The 18055-nt window shown below is 37.7% G+C and overlaps 1 protein-coding gene and 1 long non-coding RNA gene across 4 annotated transcripts in view; one reads left to right on the forward strand and one right to left on the reverse strand.

Annotated features, from left to right (window-relative positions):
* Nucleotides 1-18055, forward strand: part of DCBLD2 (discoidin, CUB and LCCL domain containing 2) — an 80832-nt gene that overhangs the window by 47948 nt on the left and 14829 nt on the right. For all 3 annotated transcript variants that reach the window (XM_019756505.2, XM_074333022.1, XM_074333018.1), the window contains 8 exons: nucleotides 5901-5952; nucleotides 8126-8198; nucleotides 8515-8648; nucleotides 10331-10371; nucleotides 11191-11406; nucleotides 12172-12296; nucleotides 16929-17079; nucleotides 17874-17960. In XM_019756505.2, coding sequence (XP_019612064.2) covers nucleotides 5901-5952; nucleotides 8126-8198; nucleotides 8515-8648; nucleotides 10331-10371; nucleotides 11191-11406; nucleotides 12172-12296; nucleotides 16929-17079; nucleotides 17874-17960 — 879 coding nt within the window. The remainder of the gene's footprint in view (nucleotides 1-5900; nucleotides 5953-8125; nucleotides 8199-8514; nucleotides 8649-10330; nucleotides 10372-11190; nucleotides 11407-12171; nucleotides 12297-16928; nucleotides 17080-17873; nucleotides 17961-18055) is intronic.
* Nucleotides 11155-16932, reverse strand: LOC141571661 (uncharacterized). Its single transcript, XR_012496627.1, has 2 exons — nucleotides 12991-16932; nucleotides 11155-11381 (listed from the first exon to the last, which is right to left on the reverse strand). It is a non-coding gene; the product is annotated as an uncharacterized LOC141571661 (long non-coding RNA).

The following is an 18055-nucleotide window of genomic DNA, read 5'->3' on the forward strand; positions in this document are numbered from 1 at the left end:
CTGTTTTAGAAAATCCGATGTCAATGTCTTCATTAAGAAAACCCTGGAATCTTTATCCTTTTGTTTATTATTGGCTTGCCTTTGTTTTTGTATTTGCTCATGCTCTTCCTCAAGTCACATTATGCTGCCTTCAAAACCCCACCTGTTTTGAGGCCTGCCTCCTCTAGAAAGTCTTGCAGGGTTAAGGAAGGCAGGTACTAGGGAAGGATAAAAGCTCTTTTAATAGGGATGATGATGACCCTCACCTTGGGTTAGACTCTGCTGCTTAGACTTCGTGTAGAATCTACACTGTAGATGTTAACCATCCTTTGAGCTGCACAAGGAAGCGAGAGCAGAATGCCAGTCTGCTTGAGCAGAAGCCCTGAGGGCATCCTGCCTACTGCTGCTGTCTTGTCCAGAGCACCCAAGTGAAATGCACCCCGTGTTTAGTGTTTTGTGTAGTAACATATGGGTTATAAATGTTTTTGTATGTGTTAAGTGTTTGATTTAAATTATTTTTAAAAAATACCACGTTTCCCCAAAAATAAGACCCAGCCGGACCATCGGCTCTAATGCGTCTTTTGGAGCAAAGATTAATATAAGACCCGGTCTTATTTTACTATAATAGAAGACCGGGTCTTATATAATATAATATAGTATAAGATCGGGTCTTGTACTAATTTTTGCTCTAAAATACGTATTAGAGCTGATTGTCCACCCAGGTCTTATTTTCGGGGAACAGGGTACCTCCCATTGCAGAGGCTCTTAGTTAAGGATAAATTATATGCTGCACTTGGAACGTATCACTGATTTTCTGGTATTGTAGGACATGTTAAAGTGGCTCCAGCATGAAAATTGAGTTGACGAATAAGAGCAATATTGGTATTTGTTGCAATCACGCCCTAAGCACTTTTATGGTCATCTTTTTTTTTAAGGTGCTCCGTCCAGATCCTTTGGAGTTACCTTTGACTCTTTTCTTTCTCTCAAACTTCATACCTATCAGCCTCTTCCTGGAGTACACATGTGTACGTCTGTCAGAATCTGACTACCTCTTAGCACCTCCATGACCACCATTTGTTCAAGTTACCATCAACTCTTACCTCAGTTATAGCAATAGATTCCTTCCTGACCTTTGTTTTCTGCCCTTTCTCCCGTTCAGTCTGCTCTCAACCCAGTGGTTAGTATGGTCCTATTAAAATGAAGGTCTCATCTCGCTCGGCCCAATGTCCTTACCTTCCAAACCCTGTAAGATGTGGCTTCTCTTTACTCATCTGACTTCATCTCTTACTTCTCTTGCCCTTGTTCATACTCGCCTCAGACATGCTGGACGTGCTCCCTCCTCAGACCCTGTGTGGTTCCCTCTGCCTAGTCGCAGTTATCCACGTACCTCAGACCTCACTCCATCACTTAAGGCTTTTAGCAGATGCCACCTTCTCAGTAAGGCCTACCCTGACCACTCTACTTAAAACTGCAACCCCTTCACTTTTCCTAACTGCCTTCCTTTATTTTACTAACGTATTTGTTACCTACTAACACATTTTATAATAGCTTTTATAACAGTTTTTATAATAGCTTTATTGAGATAAAATTTACGTACCATACAATTCACCTATTTAAAATACGCAGTTCACTGATTTTCAGTATATTCAGAGCTGTGCAGTCAGCATCATAGTCAATTGTAGAAGTTTTTCATCACCCCTAAAGAAACCCCATAGTCAGTAGCAGTCAGTCCCCACTCCCTACCCCTTAATCTGCTCCAGTCCTACATAACCACTAATCTTTTCCCTATAGATTTACCTATTCTGGACATTTTATATAAATCATGTAGGATGTGGACGTGTTTCTTTCACTTGGCATGTTTTCAAAGTTCATGCATGTTATTAGCATATATCGGTACTTTTTATGGCCGAATAATGTTCTATTGTATAGATGTAACACATTTTCTTTATCCATTCATCAGTGGATGAATATTTGTGTACAAGTTTTGTGTGGACATATATTTTCAGTTCTCTTGGGTATACACCTAGTAGGAATTGCTGGGTCATATAGTAACTCTGTGTTTACCTGTTAAGGAACTGCCAGACCATTTTGCAAAGCAGCCGCATCATCTTATATTCCCAGTTTCTCCACATCCTTGCCAACACTTAATTATCTGTCTTTTTGATTCTAGCCATCATAATGGGTATAAAGTGGTATCTCATTGTAATTTTGATTTGCATTTCCCTGATAGCTAATGATATTGCATCTTTTTATGTGCTTTTATATATCTGCTCTGGAGAAATCTCTGTTCAGATCCTTTGCTCACTTTTAAATTGGGTTATTTGTCTTTTTAATATTGAGTTATAATTCTTTGTTTTCTGGATACTATATCCTTATCAAATCATTTGATTTGCAGGTATTTTCTCCCATTTTGTGGGTTATCTTTCTCTTTCATGATAGACCTTTGAAGCACAAAAGTTTTTAATTTTGATGAAATTCAATGTATGTATTTTTATGTGGTCACTTAAGCTTTTGGTGTCATATCTTAGAAACCATTGCTTAATCCAAAGCCAAGATTTACACCTTATTTTTTTCTTAGAGTTTTATAGTTTTAGCTTTTCAATTTAGATCCACTTTGAGTGAATTTTTGTATATCATGTGAAGTAGGGGTTCAAGTTCATTCTTTTGCACGTAGATATCCAGTTGTCCCAGCACCGTTTGTTAAAAAAGACTATTCTTGTCCCCACCCTAATGCGTTGTCTTAAAAGCCTTATCAGAATCAATGACTGTAAATTTGAGAATTTATTTCTGGACTCTCAGTTCTATTACATTCCTTATAACTTCTTTTTTTTTTTTTAATTTAATTTTATTTTTTTTATTATTATTATTATTTTTTTTTTTTCCAAGTCAAGTTGTTGTCCTTTCAATCTTAGTTGTGGAGGGTGCTGTTCAGCTTCAAGTTGTTGTACTTTCAGTCTTAGTTGTAGAGGGCGCAGCTCAGCTCCAGGTCCTGTTGCCGTTGCTAGTTGCAGGGGGCACAGCCCACCATCCCTTGTGGGAGTCGAACCAGCAACCTTGTGGTTGAGAGGTCATGCTCCAACCAACTGAGCCATCCAGGAGCTCAGCGGCAGCTCAGCTCAAGGTGTCGTGTTCAATCTTAGTTGCAGGGGGCGCTGCCCACCATCCCTTGCGGGAGTCGAGGAATTGAACTGGCAACCTTGTGGTTGAGAGCCCGTGCTCCAACTAACAACTGAGCCATCCGGGAGCAGCTCAGCTCAAGGTGCTGTGTTCAATCTTAGTTGCAGGGGGCAGAGCCTACCATCCCTTGCGGGACTCGAGGAATTGAACTGGCAACCTTGTGGTTGAGAGCCCATTGGCCATGTGGGAATCGAACCTGCAGCCTTCGGAGTTTCCTAACCGCTCTAACCGCCTGAGCCACCGGGCCAGCCCCTCATTATAACTTCTTACATATTGCTATCAGAAGTCTCTGAGGCAGATGGTTTCCTTTGTGCTGTATTTATCTTGCCTAGACTGTGTTCTTACTAGCTAGGAGCCTCCTAGTAATAATAGTAGTTTTCTGGAAGGCTGTTGACTTGGGAAAAGATTTCAAGAAACACACATTTTAAAGCTTCTGAAATTCCCTGCTTAATTTATGTTTTCTTTGCCTTTGTGAAGTTATATAGGTCAAAATCTGTAATCATGACTTTCTCTCCCTTTTGTCTCTTGGCTCTCCTTGTAGCAGTCCATTTTGAATTCCTATTTTCCTCCAAGGGAGTTCTTTTGAGCCCCCATGGAATTTGAGAGCAAGGCCAAGTGAGTTGCATACATTTGCATGGCATAATCTGGAGTTTCAGCACTGCATGGACTTATAATAAAGCTCTATTCTGATCAAGTACATCCGTAGTCAACCAGCATCCTGGCATGTGGCCTGAACGTAATGGGGCCAGCTGGCAGTCTTCTTGTGGCTTAAATACCATGTTGGACCACACAGGTACCTTTTTATCCCAGGCTATTAATCTTAGAAGTTCAGTTTCTAATCTTAGAAGTTGGAAACTCTTTTGGTAGAGCAGGAAAGTGGAAAATTAATTCTTATTGATGCAATGTAAAGATTGCCAGGAATAATTGGACTATAGGTAATTCAGTTTTTCTGCTTTTCCCAGTCAGTAAACCCAGTAGTAAGCAGTAAACCCCTATCCAGGTATGTATCCTTTTAAACTCCTAAAACAGATTTAACTTAATCATCGTTCAGATGCCTGTGGTATATACACATTCATTAATCCATATTATCGCTTTCAAAATACTGCTGTCCTATTCTGTGTTGTAACAGTTACTGTACCCTCGTTCTTTCAAGACACATTTCAGTTAGGTAATAAACACATGGTTTCTTGAGAATTGTAAACTAGAATAATCAGTTATCCTATTACCTAAGCATGTCCTATCCTATGCTTGCCGTGGTGGCCATTAATTTAACAAATATTTGTGTATCATCAGTGTACTAGGACACATGCGAGGTGCTGTCTTCATCCGGGTATTGGTGGGCACAGTTGTTTGGCCAAGCATTTGTATGTGAAATCACTCTTACATTTGTGATTGCCTAGGGCTTTCTTCCAGATTTTTCTCCCTACAGGATGGTACATGATTGGACTTAGCCAAACATGCTAATAACCAGATACTCATCCAGGTATTCAGTAAATGATAATTAAAACCCTCGTGTTAGGCCATGCACTGTGATTGCTGCTGGCGACACAAAGGTGAGGACGAACGGCCTCAGTCTGTGTGTGTAGGCCAGGCGTTGTCGAAGGATGTTGCTGCTAACTCGGTAATGCATCAGCACATCCTCACATAGCGTATGGTACTGTGAGAACATGTGGTAGTCATCTCATTAAAAACAAACAAAACGAACTTAGGTGATTACTACATTCTAAAGGTGGTTGACTTGAAGATCAGGAGTAGTTTCTGTGAGGAAGCGACAGTTAAACTGAGACCTTAGAGAGGAGTCAGCTGGCCTACGGGGTAGCAGAGAAGCCGTCCAGACCCAGAGAACAGCATGTGCCAGAAGAACCGAAAGAAGACGAGTGCGGCAAGAAACCAAGATGGGTACAAGACGAGACTGAGGTGGGACCAGGCACTTCGGGAGCTTGTGGGCCATTTTGGAGGATTTGCCCTCAGAAGAAGAGAGAAGGAAGCCATTCAAATGTTTGAACCAAAGGCCAACTTTTACACAGTCTGTGAACTAGGTTTTAATTAGACCACTTAGCTCTTACTCCGATTTGTTGATTTCCTGATAGAAAACGTTAAAATTTTAAAGTGTTGTCATTAGTTAGAGCAGGGCTTTCCAACATGGTGTGTTTAAGAATTACCTGGAGTACTTATTAAAACAAATTTTTGGGCCCCACTCCCAGAGATTCTGTAAGGCTGGGTAGTGTTCAAGAACTTGAATTTCTAATAAGTTCCCAGAAGATGCTGATGTTGCTGACCTGATATGGACCAGATTTTGAGTTGCAGTTTTATTTAGAGCCACAGAATTAACTCACCGCACTTTTCTCATTTTCGTTGTTTTCCTGCTATGTAATCAGCAAAGGATCATTTTTAGTCATATAATAACTAAGAAATATTTTTTCTTTATTTTGGGAGCTGTTTTATAGAAGCCATTTAAAGGTTATAAATTATACTTACCTGTGTAACTTCTATGTATAGATACGTGGCTCTCTGAGGTGATGTGGCAATAAATAGCATTAAGGAGAGACATAGCCCAGAAATCAAGATACTTAAAAATCAGAAAAAAATGATTAACAAAAATTTGTAAAAAAATTATTAGTACTACCTTGACGGCTGTTGAGATTTTGAAATTGAGAACAATATGATTTGGGATTTGGACATAGTGTTTCAATAAGAGTAAACCTATGTATTATTGAATCCGTTTTTTATTTTTGTTTTTCTAGATCTAATTACTTGTTTAGACACTGCATCCAGTTTTTTGGAACCTGAGTTCAGGTATGACCATATTTGTGCCTTTGTTTCCTTAAAGGTTGCTCTTCATCTACTTCATTCTCATTCTTTATCCATTTAAGATTAGTGTACATGGTATGACACAGTCTGTTCCAACATCAGTAAATCTGAGTTTATTTAAAGCCATAATGAGATGCCGTGCTGTAATTGTAGCATTTGGATTTTCTCCACAATGAAAATGTTATTTTCACGTACTTTAAAACTAGTTGCTCTTCAAATCTGGAAAAACTGCTAATAAAGGTAGAAGAGCGATTTATCTTTTCTTTAGAAAGAGAAGAGAATGATTTGGGTTGTTATGGAATTCTTCAGTGTTCTTACCCAAGTAGCATTTCTACTACTTATTTGCCTGCCTTATGCCATTGTTTCTTGCCTAGACTGGAATGAACTTTTAATCCATTTCCCATTCTTAACCTTTCCTGGCTTTATTTGGCCAGTCACACTATTGCCAGGTTTTCTAAAATACATGTCTCATCATTCCCCTGCTTACAAATCTTTAGGAGCTCCTAATTAAGACAAAAGTCATCCACATTCCTTAGCCTGGTTTTCGGGATGCTTTCCTGGCTCCTTGGGCCATGTTTCCAGTCTCATCTCGTATACTCATGTTGAAATGGTTCTGGATTATTTACACTGCTCTGGCCTCATAACTTTTGCCTGGAATCACTTTACTTTTCTCTCCTTGGCAAAACCATGCTTATCTTCTAAGACCATCTCACTACCTCCCCTCAACTTGCTACCTCTCCCCAAAGAAACTTCAAAGAAGGATTCTCTCTATATGAGATGGGTGTGCTCTCGTGGGGATCGTGATCAGCAGAGGTAACCCTGGCAACTGTGTGTGGCACACAGCCCTGCAGAGGGTCAGCTGTCCTGTGCCCTGCACTCAACCTCCATTGCCACTGCCCAAATGCAAGCTGCCATCGTCTCTCGCCTGTGCTACTACTCTGTCTGTCTAATGCTGTCCCAGGAGCCACAATACTCTTTTTTAAAACTATGAACCAGGTTATGTATGTACGCTGTCAAAATCCTTTATTGACTTTTTATTTTTACTTGGGAATAGATTCCAGATTCCTCACCCTAGCCCACAAGGCCTCTGCGTGATCTGGCCCCCACCCACTTCTTCAACCTTCTCTCAGACTAACCTTACCTTTGTTCACTGCACGCTACCTGCACTGGTCGTCCTCAGGTCCACACAGACACACACATACAAACAGGCCACCCGCCTCCTGGGCATAATGTTCCTTCCCACGGGGGTACCCATCCCTCCACTTGCTCCAGTGACAGCTGTTAGTTCTCTGCAGAGGCTTCACTTCCTCAGAGTCCCGTCCCCTGATCGAGGTAGAGCACAGACTGGGCACATCTGACACTTAACAGTCCTGGGACCTAGGCACACAGATCCTCAGTTTCCTCATCTGTAAAATGAGGACAGTGATGGCACCTACCACATAGGGTTGTTCTGTGGATGACCTGAGGCACTGGCATGCTTCCTGGCACACGGGAAGTTTACTGAATGTGTGCATTCCTTTTATTCAGTTAGATTCCTCCCAGTCATTTCCTAGAGTCCCTTTTCCCCATAGCAGCATCATAGTCTAATTAATTATTTGTGTAAGTATCAGTGTCTCACCTTACTGAATGTAACTCATGAGGACAGAGGCCATGCTGGTTTGGTTGCCCTTTGTAAACCCAGTGCCTAGTACAGCCCAGCATGACAGACAGCGTAACAGACATTCAAGTAAGTGTTTGAGTGGGTGGGCGAGGGAGCAAGGGAATAAAAGAATGAATGCTGTAAACATTCTTTAGATCAACTTAAATTTCATCAAGATTGAATTGGTAAAGTAAGTTATGGTTTATCCGCAAAACAGAATATCATGTATGTATTAAATATGAATAGGTCTTATAGTAGAAATATGCCTGTATTCATTATAAAGTGAAATAATCAAAACAGTATGTAGAGTATGACGTGGTTTTTGTAAATATGTGGCTGAAGATGTGTATGGATGGACAGAAGAAAGGCTGAAAGGGATTTTTAGGAATGCTAGTTCTCTCAAGGAGGTGAAATGATGGAATTTACATTGAACTGAAAAACGGATATATGATGGTTTTTTGGTCTTTTTCCACAGAAGGTACAGCACTCTATGTCCTTTAACTTGTTTTTATTTCACAGTAAGTATTGCCCAGCTGGTTGTCTGCTTCCTTTTGCTGAGATATCTGGAACAATCCCTCATGGATATAGAGATGTAAGTTGGATATAGGCTTATGTTAAAATTGTGATAAGACTTCTTTTTTTTTTACAACTTCAGAATAGGTAGATGTATACTATTGTGTATCTTTATTTTGATTTTTTTTCTGGGAATTATTTCCTTTTTAGTAATACGTAATGTTTTATTCTTTTTCTTCTCAAAACGTGTTCTGTGTTTATGGCCTCAGTAATCTATCTTACCCATGTTTATTGGGAAAACTGCCCAGATCAACCAATTTCTTGAAGAAGTGTGACTTACTTATGAATTGCCGGAAAAAAATAAAAAACGAATCTTTTCTTTTTCCCTCCCCCAGTCCTCGCCGCTGTGCATGGCTGGAGTGCACGCAGGAGTGGTGTCAAACACTTTGGGTGGGCAAATCAGCGTGGTGATTAGTAAAGGGATCCCGTACTATGAAAGTTCTTTGGCTAACAACGTCACATCGGTCGTGTAAGTATATATGCCGTTTATAATAAGCGTGCCGGGCAGGGGCAGAATAAGGACTCTTTAGACTTCAGTAATATCACAGTCAGTGGTGTTCATAAAGTACCATGAGGGCAGTAAGTCCTCACATTTGTGTGTGCTCAGTGCCTGAGTGCATTGAAGAGGACAGGCAAGGTCATACTCCCGTGGCTTGTTCTTCATCATAAAGGTAGTCATTTGAAAGCATGAATTGTTTGTTTCTTCTTTTCTAAGTGTTGAGAAAGCCTGGAGTGAGTCTAAAAGCCAAATCATTCCTTTACTTTGAAGCTCTGAAGGCATAACTACTCTGTTCCTTACTCTGTCCCTGTCATCCAGGATGCATTGGGGATAATTGGAATACTTTGAATGAAAATTAGATCTTGACATAAATCAAAGGTAGTATTGTTATCAATCCCCTTCTCATCCCAAGAAAATATTTGCAGAATGTGTTTTTGTGGTATCTACGACATTCTGTTATCTTACAAAACTTAGACTGGGCATCAAAAGCAAGAGAAGTTGAAACATTCAGTAGAAATGCAATACTCCTGGTCTGTTTTTGTCAATCTTGCCTGTTGCATATGTTCAGTCCTATGGACAGGACTAAGCCTAATTGAAACCAGCTTTTCTTCAGAGGCCCTAGGCCAGCTTTCATTCAGAACTCGGGAGCATGATCCACACCTAGGGCAGCAGAAAGCAGGACTCGGCGAACTTTTCCCGTAAAGGACCAGCTAGCAAATATTTTAGCCCTTTATGGGTCACATGTCTCTGTCACTTATTCTTTTTCGTTTTATTTACAACTCTTTAACCATTTAAAAACCATTCTTGGCTCACTGACCGTGCCATGCATGGGATATCATTTGCCCATCTCTGGTATAGAGTCAGCTACCTTTCCTTCTTTTGGTCTCTTTTAGATGCTTTTATGCAGGTCCTTTCATTGTTTTCCGCTGTTCTACCTTTAGAAAGATATTTTTTCATGAATTCTTTTTATACTTAAAAAGAAATAAGGAAAGGATATATCCCCTTGTAATGGTTTCAATGTTGTGCTAAAGGCAGGAGATACACTGATGATTTTATCCCGCCAAGTTCCTTAGAGTCTTCTGACCAGATGTACGGTGACCTAGTCACTTGCCCCACCCCTCCATTCTCCCTAGTGCACCTATTCTGTCCGTTACTTTGAAATCCAAATGCAGTTCTGCATCGTAACACTGAAACTTGTTGTCCTTAGATATGTTGGTTTCCTGTAACCAATACAGTCTCTTAGGAGGAGCCAGCTTTCTTTCTGTTTACCCAGGGAACTGGAGCCTCTGTACCTGAGAGTTAAACACCTTGCGGTGTACCTTCACCAGAAGTCATAGCCACAGAAAAGTCTTAGGAGTCCATTTATTTCATGGAAAAGCAATTAGATAAATATATATTAAAGGTTATGTGGACACATTTGCATAATCATGTATTCTTATGAAACTCGGAGCTAGATACTTGTAGAGAAAGTTGTTTATGCTGGTTTCAGAAGTTCTGCTTAGAAATGAGACATTTTTTGCTAATACATAGCCAGATAATATTCTTAGTTCTTTATACAGTAAAATGAAAACAAAAGAAAAAGTTTTACTAAGACATAGGGAGAAGTTATATGTTAATATGAGTGTCACCAAAAACACCTTTCTCTCTTTCAGGGGACACTTGTCTACAAGCCTTTTTACATTTAAGACAAGTGGTAAGCCTTTCATGGACTTCATAATTTATTATAATTTGTACAGTAGTTAAATTTTGAACACTATGTCAGGCATTGTGCCAATTGCTGTTTTTTGCACTTTCTCATTTAGTTGTCACAATAATGCTAAAGTTAGGTGAGAATTTAATATAATGAATGAAATAAACTGAATGTTTATATTAGTAGGGAAATGACCATGTAAGCAAGGAAAGTTTCTTAGAAAACGTGATTTTGGAACTTGTGTGAAGAAGTAATTAATTCATTTGACTGAAACTATTGAGTACCTTCTTTTATTCATCAGGCACTGTTCTGGTGCTCAGAAAACAACAGTGGGCAGAATAAAAATTCTGCTTTCCTGGAGCTTATATTCTGGTAGTGAGAGATTGACAGTAAACAGTGAATAAGTCAATTATTTGTAATGTAGTGTTTACACTGTCATAAAAGATGTAAAATAATAAAGCAAGGAAGGCTAGGCAGTGCAGGAGGGGGGTCAGGGCAAGCCTCATGGAGAACGTGACATCTCTGTAAACACCTGAAGGAGGTGAGGGGGTGGTGAATCACCCTCTGACCTGGGGGTGTGTCCCAGGGAGAGGGTAATGTATCTCCATTAAACTAGTGGTTATTACTTGTGAGTAAATGTGTACAGTTTCTGGCAAGACACCGAAGACATAGACCCAAGAAACAATTGCCTAGTTTTGAAATTTATTACAGTATAGTGTATGTTAACTAAAGGTACAATAGAAAGTTTGCATTTGGCAAGTTTGTATAGATACTGAATTTATATCTGGAAACAAAGTGTGTTTTTTTCTTTTTTTGTGTCAGGTTGTTATGGAACACTGGGGATGGAATCTGGTGTGATTGCCGATCCTCAGATAACAGCATCGTCTGTGCTAGAGTGGACTGACCACACAGGGCAAGAGAACAGTTGGAAACCCGAAAAGGCCAGGCTGAAGAAACTGGGACCTCCTTGGGCTGCGTTTGCCACTGATGAATATCAGTGGTTACAAATAGATCTGAATAAGGAAAAGAAGATAACAGGTCAAGAGACATAATTTTCTAGAGCAATTTATAATACTGAGTTTATTTGGAAACCTGGTGACACCAAGGTTTTTATAGAACATTAAGTCACTGCGAATTTAATTATATGGTTTTAAGTTTTCCTTACTGGCGTTATTATTACTGAAGATGGTTTTATAAAAAACATGATACACGAGAGGAGTTGGTATTTGATTCTTACTAGCTTTTCTTTTTCATTGTAATAAATTCTTTTAATGTTTTAGTAAAGTGATCTTGAGACGTCTGAAACATGCATCTCTTATAGTCATTAAGATAAATTTATGTTCAAGGAGTCAGCTTTAAGTGCTATAAATAATCCACATGTGCTGAGTATAAATTTAATAATTTGAGCAACTTAGCAAATGGTCAGAATAATTGGTTGGGATTGGTTTTATTAAAGATTTATTTTGCTTTGGTACTGAAAATAATATCCATAATCATCTTTAACCTGTCCATTCCCAGGAAGTCATTCTTACTAAGTAGGTGAAATATATTTTACAATGATAAGAACACAACCTGCTAAAATAGAATGGTCCTTTCCTTGTGTCTGTGCATAATTCTTCCTCTCTCTACAAGGGAACAAAGCCAAGGATTTAGTTACTATAAGGAAAGTTTGCAGTTAGATATGGTAATGTGTCATGGGCAGAAAGGTTTGAGTAGTGCATGTTAGGTGTTCATGTTTCAATGGTGAGCAGACTTCAAGTAACAGACTATGTGCAGTAATGAAAGCACCTCTCCATCCCCCAGGCATTGTAACTACTGGCTCCACCATGGTGGAGCATAATTACTATGTGTCGGCTTACAGAATTCTATACAGTGATGATGGACGGAGATGGACTGTGTACAGAGAGCCTGGTGTGGAGCAGGATAAGGTAAAATGATTAACAAGGTATTTTTTTAAAAAGTTTTTAAAATATGCCTTTGCCAAAAGTCACAGAAGCTCTCCTGTGTGCTGTAAAAGTTAGATGTCATTTGGTCTTACTCTGCGCTCTTCTGGTTATTTTAGGTAGTGTTAGTTATTGGCCTTACCCTTCTAACCATGATTAGGAAATTCTCTGGTTCTAGGTCTCTTTTGATAATTTGTTTTTCCACTACATTTTTAACTCTTTATTTCCCCCACTACATTGTTAACTCGATTTTTACATACTTTATTAAGAAATTCCAAAATGGGGAGAGGGGAGTGGTAGACGAGGGCAAAGGGGTCAAATATATAGTGATGGAAGGAGAACTGACTAGGTGGGGAGCACACAATATGATATATAGATGATGTATTACAGAATTTTACACCGGAAACCTATGTAACTTTACTATTATTACCCCAATAAACTTTAAAAAAAGAAAAAAATTCTAAAATGAAACTTATAATTTCTTATCTTTAAAAAGCTTTTCTTATCAATCCACAGAATGATGGAGAAACTGATTTGTTCCCAAATTTTTACACTGCAGGCAAGGGGACAAAAGAGTTAAAGATAGAAGTGTATTAAATTATAGGATATCATAGACTTTAAAGGTTATTTCAACATGACCTCACCAACTTTGCCTTAGAAAACGTCTACATTTTCCTACCTGAAGAATTTCCTTAACTTCTGTGGTCCTTATGAAATTGTTTTAGTTAGCAAAACATGACAGTACTGAAATGTGCCAGATGAGATGATGAGGGAGGGGTTCAGAGTAGGCAAAGGTGACTCATCTAGATGTTGATCACTTCCGCCTGGGCTTCTGGCTCGTGATCCACCAGAAGGATCTTGTAACTGGAAGAGTCCCTGTCCCCAAGGAAGGTAGATTCCTCTCATCTAGAATTGAAATTATGAGCACATGTTTTCAATGAAACTTCCCTATGAGTTTTGTTTCAATTAAATGATGCTATCAGTTCTCTATCATATATAAATAAGATTTGCTAATATATCTTCAGTTACCACTTATCTCTCTGTTCAAAAAACTGCAGGGGTTCCCTATAATCTTTCATATGGATCTAAACTCTTCTGCTGTTATTCAAGGCCTTCTTTCCTCTCTTCTACTTGGTATCACATGAACTTCATCTTTGGTGAGCCTCTACCCATTGAAGCTAATAACAATATTGTCTCCATATCTATCTTTCTTCTGGTTAATGCCCCCAACTCTGACTACTTTTTACATTTAGCACATCCGTATGTATTTGTATAATATATTTATGGAATATAGCTATTTTTTTGAAATTATACGAATTATCCATGCTTATAAAAACATCTAACAACATTTGAATTATATTTCTGAAAAAGACTTTGTTGTTTTATTTGAAAAATAAGTTCACTTGGTTTACAATTCTAGGTCGACAGTTCTTTGTTTTAATACTTTAAATATGCTGGTACATTGTTTTCTGGTTTGCATTGTTTTCAGTGAGAATTCTGCTGTCATCCTTATCATTCCTTAATATCTAATGTCTTTTTTCCTTGGCTGCTTTTAAGATTTTCTTTTTATCATTTGCTTGAAGCGGTTTTATTACGATGTGCTTTGTGCAGTTGTCTTTATGTTTCTTCTGCTGGGGTTTCTTTGAGTTTCTTGGATCTGTGGGTTATAATTTGCATCAAATCTGAAATATTTTAGGTCTTTTTTTTCCTTCAAATATGTCATCTCCTCAGTTCTAATTACATTAATATGATGACTCTTGAAGATTTCCCACAGTTCATTGATGCCCTGCTCTTTTTTTTTTTTTTTTTTTTAATCTTTCTATGTGTTCTTGTTTGGAAAATTTCTATTGTTTTGTCCTCAAGTTCACTAATCTATTCTTCTGAAATGTCTAATCTGCTGTAATCCCAACTTGTGTATTTTTATCTCCAAGATTGTATTATTCATTTCTAGATTTTCAGTTTGGGGCTTTTAAATTTTCTTCTATGTCTCTCTTTAACGTGCTCATGCTTTTCTTTACCTCTGAATCATATGGAGTATGTAATAACTCTTCTAATGCCCTTATCTATCTGTTGATGTGTCATACCTGGATGTTTTTATATTGATTAATATGTGTCATATTTTACATGTTTGGTAATTTTTAATTGGTTGCCAGACATTGTAAACTTTATTTGTTTGGTGCTGGATTTCATTTTTTATTGTTCCTTTAAATGTTCTTGAGCTTTATTCTGGGACACAGTTTACTTGAAAATCATTGTTTTTCCAAGGCTTACATTTTAGCTTTCTTAGGCAGGACTTGAGCTGGCTTTTGTTCTAATTTTCCCCTGCTCCCGAGACAATATTGTTCTAAGTACTCAACTCAACATCTCATGTGTTGTGAGGTACTTCCACTCTAGCTATTGGCAATGTGAGCTGTTCCCAGCCCTGGCTAGTTCTAAGAGTTGTTCTACTGTCACCTTTCTGGTGGTTCTTTTCCCGTCCATATATAGTTTCTTTACATACAGGTGAAGATTTAAGGGGAAGCTCCCTGTAGATCCTAGAGGTCTCTCTGTAGTTCTCTTCTCTCTTACACTGTGCCATGCAAATTCTAGCTACCTTGGCCTCTCCATCTCTGAGCTCTATCTCTTCAATTCAGTGAGACCACCAGACTCTCCCCAGGCAATATTGGGGCAATAGAAGGGCTCACTTCATCTGTTTCCCTTTTCTCAGGGAGTATTGCCTTATGCTCCCTGTAACCCACTGTCTGAAAAACCATTCTTTTCATATATTTTATCCGATTTTTCAAAGGTTTAAGGTGAAAGGATAAATCCAGTCCCTGTTAGTCAATCAATGGATAGAAGTGGAAGTCTTTGCATTAAATTATGTGAAATAACAGTCTTTTGCCTTGCTTACGTTAGTCCGCCTGCTCCCTCATCTACCTCCAACTCAAGGGTAATTGACATATTCATTTTCACACCCTTTCTAAGCATGCACACATGTGTGAGCACATACATACAGATAAGACAGCTTTTGGTTTTGTTTTCAGAAAATGGGAATGTATACACAACTTGTTTTCATAATATATTGCTTTTATAGTATGCCATATTTGTGTGTGGTGACAGTCAATAAAATTTAAGTTCCTGGAGAAGTGGGAACCTTGACTTCCATTTCCATTTTACTCTCGTGACACCTCGCCAACCTCCTTGTACATAAGGGTTCATAATAAATGCTCATAGTTTAAATATAGCAAATCTTTTTTACTTAGTTTTTCTAAAATCTTTCCCCTTTAAGCTTTCTATAAAAATGAGACAGCAGTATGGAGTAAGATCTCAGGGATAGTTTTTATGTCCTAAAATGATGTTTGTTTATTATTCCTGTTCCACTAATGTAATAGACTGTAAATAATTGCTTTCGTTTTATTTCAGAGTAATATTTGAGGAAATAATGGAAGCTTATTAGTGTGGAGATTATTGTAACTTCAAATAAACGCTTTAGAAAAATGAAGGATACTAACACGTCTTAAAAGTTTACAGTCTAATGCCATGTGAATCAGCCAGAAAGAAAATAGCTGTATATTTGGAAATGACTTGATTAAAAAAGTAAACGTTTACTTTCTCTTACCTTAACTGATAAAAACAAACCACTTTGGTTTTAGGCAGGTGTTCATTTTCTAATGGTCTTAAGAAACAACCTAGATGATTTTGCGTGCAGGAACAGGGAGGGAGGGCTCTTTTTTGCTTAGTAGAGCCCTATACGTAAGTCAGAAGACACAGATTCAAATCACTGCTCTACCGATGGCTGGCTGTGCAATCCACTTACACTCTGTAAGCTGCAGTTTTCTGAGTTCTGCCTATTTCGTAGGGTTGTCATGAAAAGCGCCTGAGTTAATTATATGAAAATGCTTTGTAAAGAATTAAGAGCTGTTCCAGTGTAAGGTCTATCATTATTTGCTTGAAATAGTTAAAGGAATGACACAGTCACTTGAAATCATATTTTTACCTAGCAATTATTCATATAATGCATTTGTTGCTGTTTAGTTGTGATCATTAAAGAACAAGTGTCACTTTTCTGGTTCAAAGAGCAACAAAAAAACAGAACATAGGAACTGTGTTTATGTGCTTTATCCAGTAGGGGGAGATATATATCTGTTATGTGTTTGTCAGTATGTGTTCACTTTCAGTCTGTTTATTGAGAGAAAAATTATGAAAACTACAGTAAAGCATTCCTCTAAGACCGCCTATGTTCAATTATGTTTTACTTTGAAAATAAAATTAACATATTTAAATAGTTGGTACATCCACAGGACTAGTTACTAATTTATTAATACAATACACTCTCATTGCAATTGAAACCCTCTTCCCAAATTGCCAAGTTGGCATTTTTGTTGTGTTTATATCATCTTAAAATCATTTTTATATTCCATATTTTCCTTTTATAAATTTTTAATGAAGAATGTACAGCATGTCAATAGTTTTCCTAATTGTGATGAACTTATTTTCCTAAACATTAATTCTTATTGTCATACTTTGCAGATCTCATTTAAGGCCCAGAGCAAAAAAAAAAACAAATATGTTTCAGTGGAGCAATTTAGCCCTGGCCTCTGTTGATGTAAAGTACCAATTTTTTGTTGTTTTTTAAAGATATTTCAAGGAAACAAAGATTATCACCAGGATGTGCGTAATAACTTTTTGCCACCAATTATTGCACGTTTTATTAGAGTGAATCCTACCGAATGGCAGCACAAAATTGCAATGAAAGTGGAACTGCTTGGATGTCAGTCTGTTTCTAAAGGTAAAGCAACAGTATGTTTAAGACATGTTATTTTTCTGAAATTATTAAAAATGCAAAGTGCTGTTCTCAGAGAATGTAATTAATAATAATGTGGGTGTTTGACCTCTAATTATAATACCTTCTTAAAGGGATTTTTAAAAGGAAATAGTTATCCTATTAAAAAGTTAGATATCAAAATAATTTCTAAGATTACAAGTAGGAGAGAGAACATTGTTGATGAGATGATGTAATGAAACTGCTTTCCAAACCTAGTCTCAATCTTAGTAATAATTTTTAATCAGGTCTCATGTTATATAATATTTGTATCACATAAGCACTGATGATTATAATAATAACCTTGGTCTAAGTGACTTTTACTTTAAATAAATTAAAAGTGGGAATAACTTCCTCCAATGTTATATGATATTTGATTTTGGTTTTTGTTGTATCCTTAAGAACTACCTCAGTGCCTGACACATAGTGGGCCCTCATAAATATTTATTAAATGAACTGGGCGGTATATCAAATTGTGTTGACACTTTACAGCTTTAGAGTTCAACATCATTTGCCTCCCCATTATTCTCCTTCCTGAGGTGACTCTCAGACAATGTAATTATTTCAAAATTGAGAAATCCCAGCATATTTGTGCATTTAATGCAAAGTATATTTAGCCTTCTGACATATTTATTTCTAAGATTTAAAATTATTATGTGGAATTAAGTATTCTAGGAAATGTTAAAGACATTGAAAATTACTATTTTCAACTATGGTTTTTATAAGCAAAGTGTGTAAATTTTTCTAAACTATTTTTCAAGGTCGTCCTCCAAAACTTACTCAACCTCCACCTCCTCGAAACAGCAATGACCTCAAAAACACTACAGCCCCTCCAAAAATAGCCAAAGGTATGTCTCCTTTAAATGTGAGAATTTGATATTCCCTGGATTTGTGGTATAATTTTCCATAAATATGTTAAAAGCATTCTACAGTAACTATTTTA

This window comes from Rhinolophus sinicus, linkage group LG01 (assembly GCF_036562045.2).
Source record: "Rhinolophus sinicus isolate RSC01 linkage group LG01, ASM3656204v1, whole genome shotgun sequence".
Lineage (NCBI taxonomy): Eukaryota > Metazoa > Chordata > Mammalia > Chiroptera > Rhinolophidae > Rhinolophus > Rhinolophus sinicus.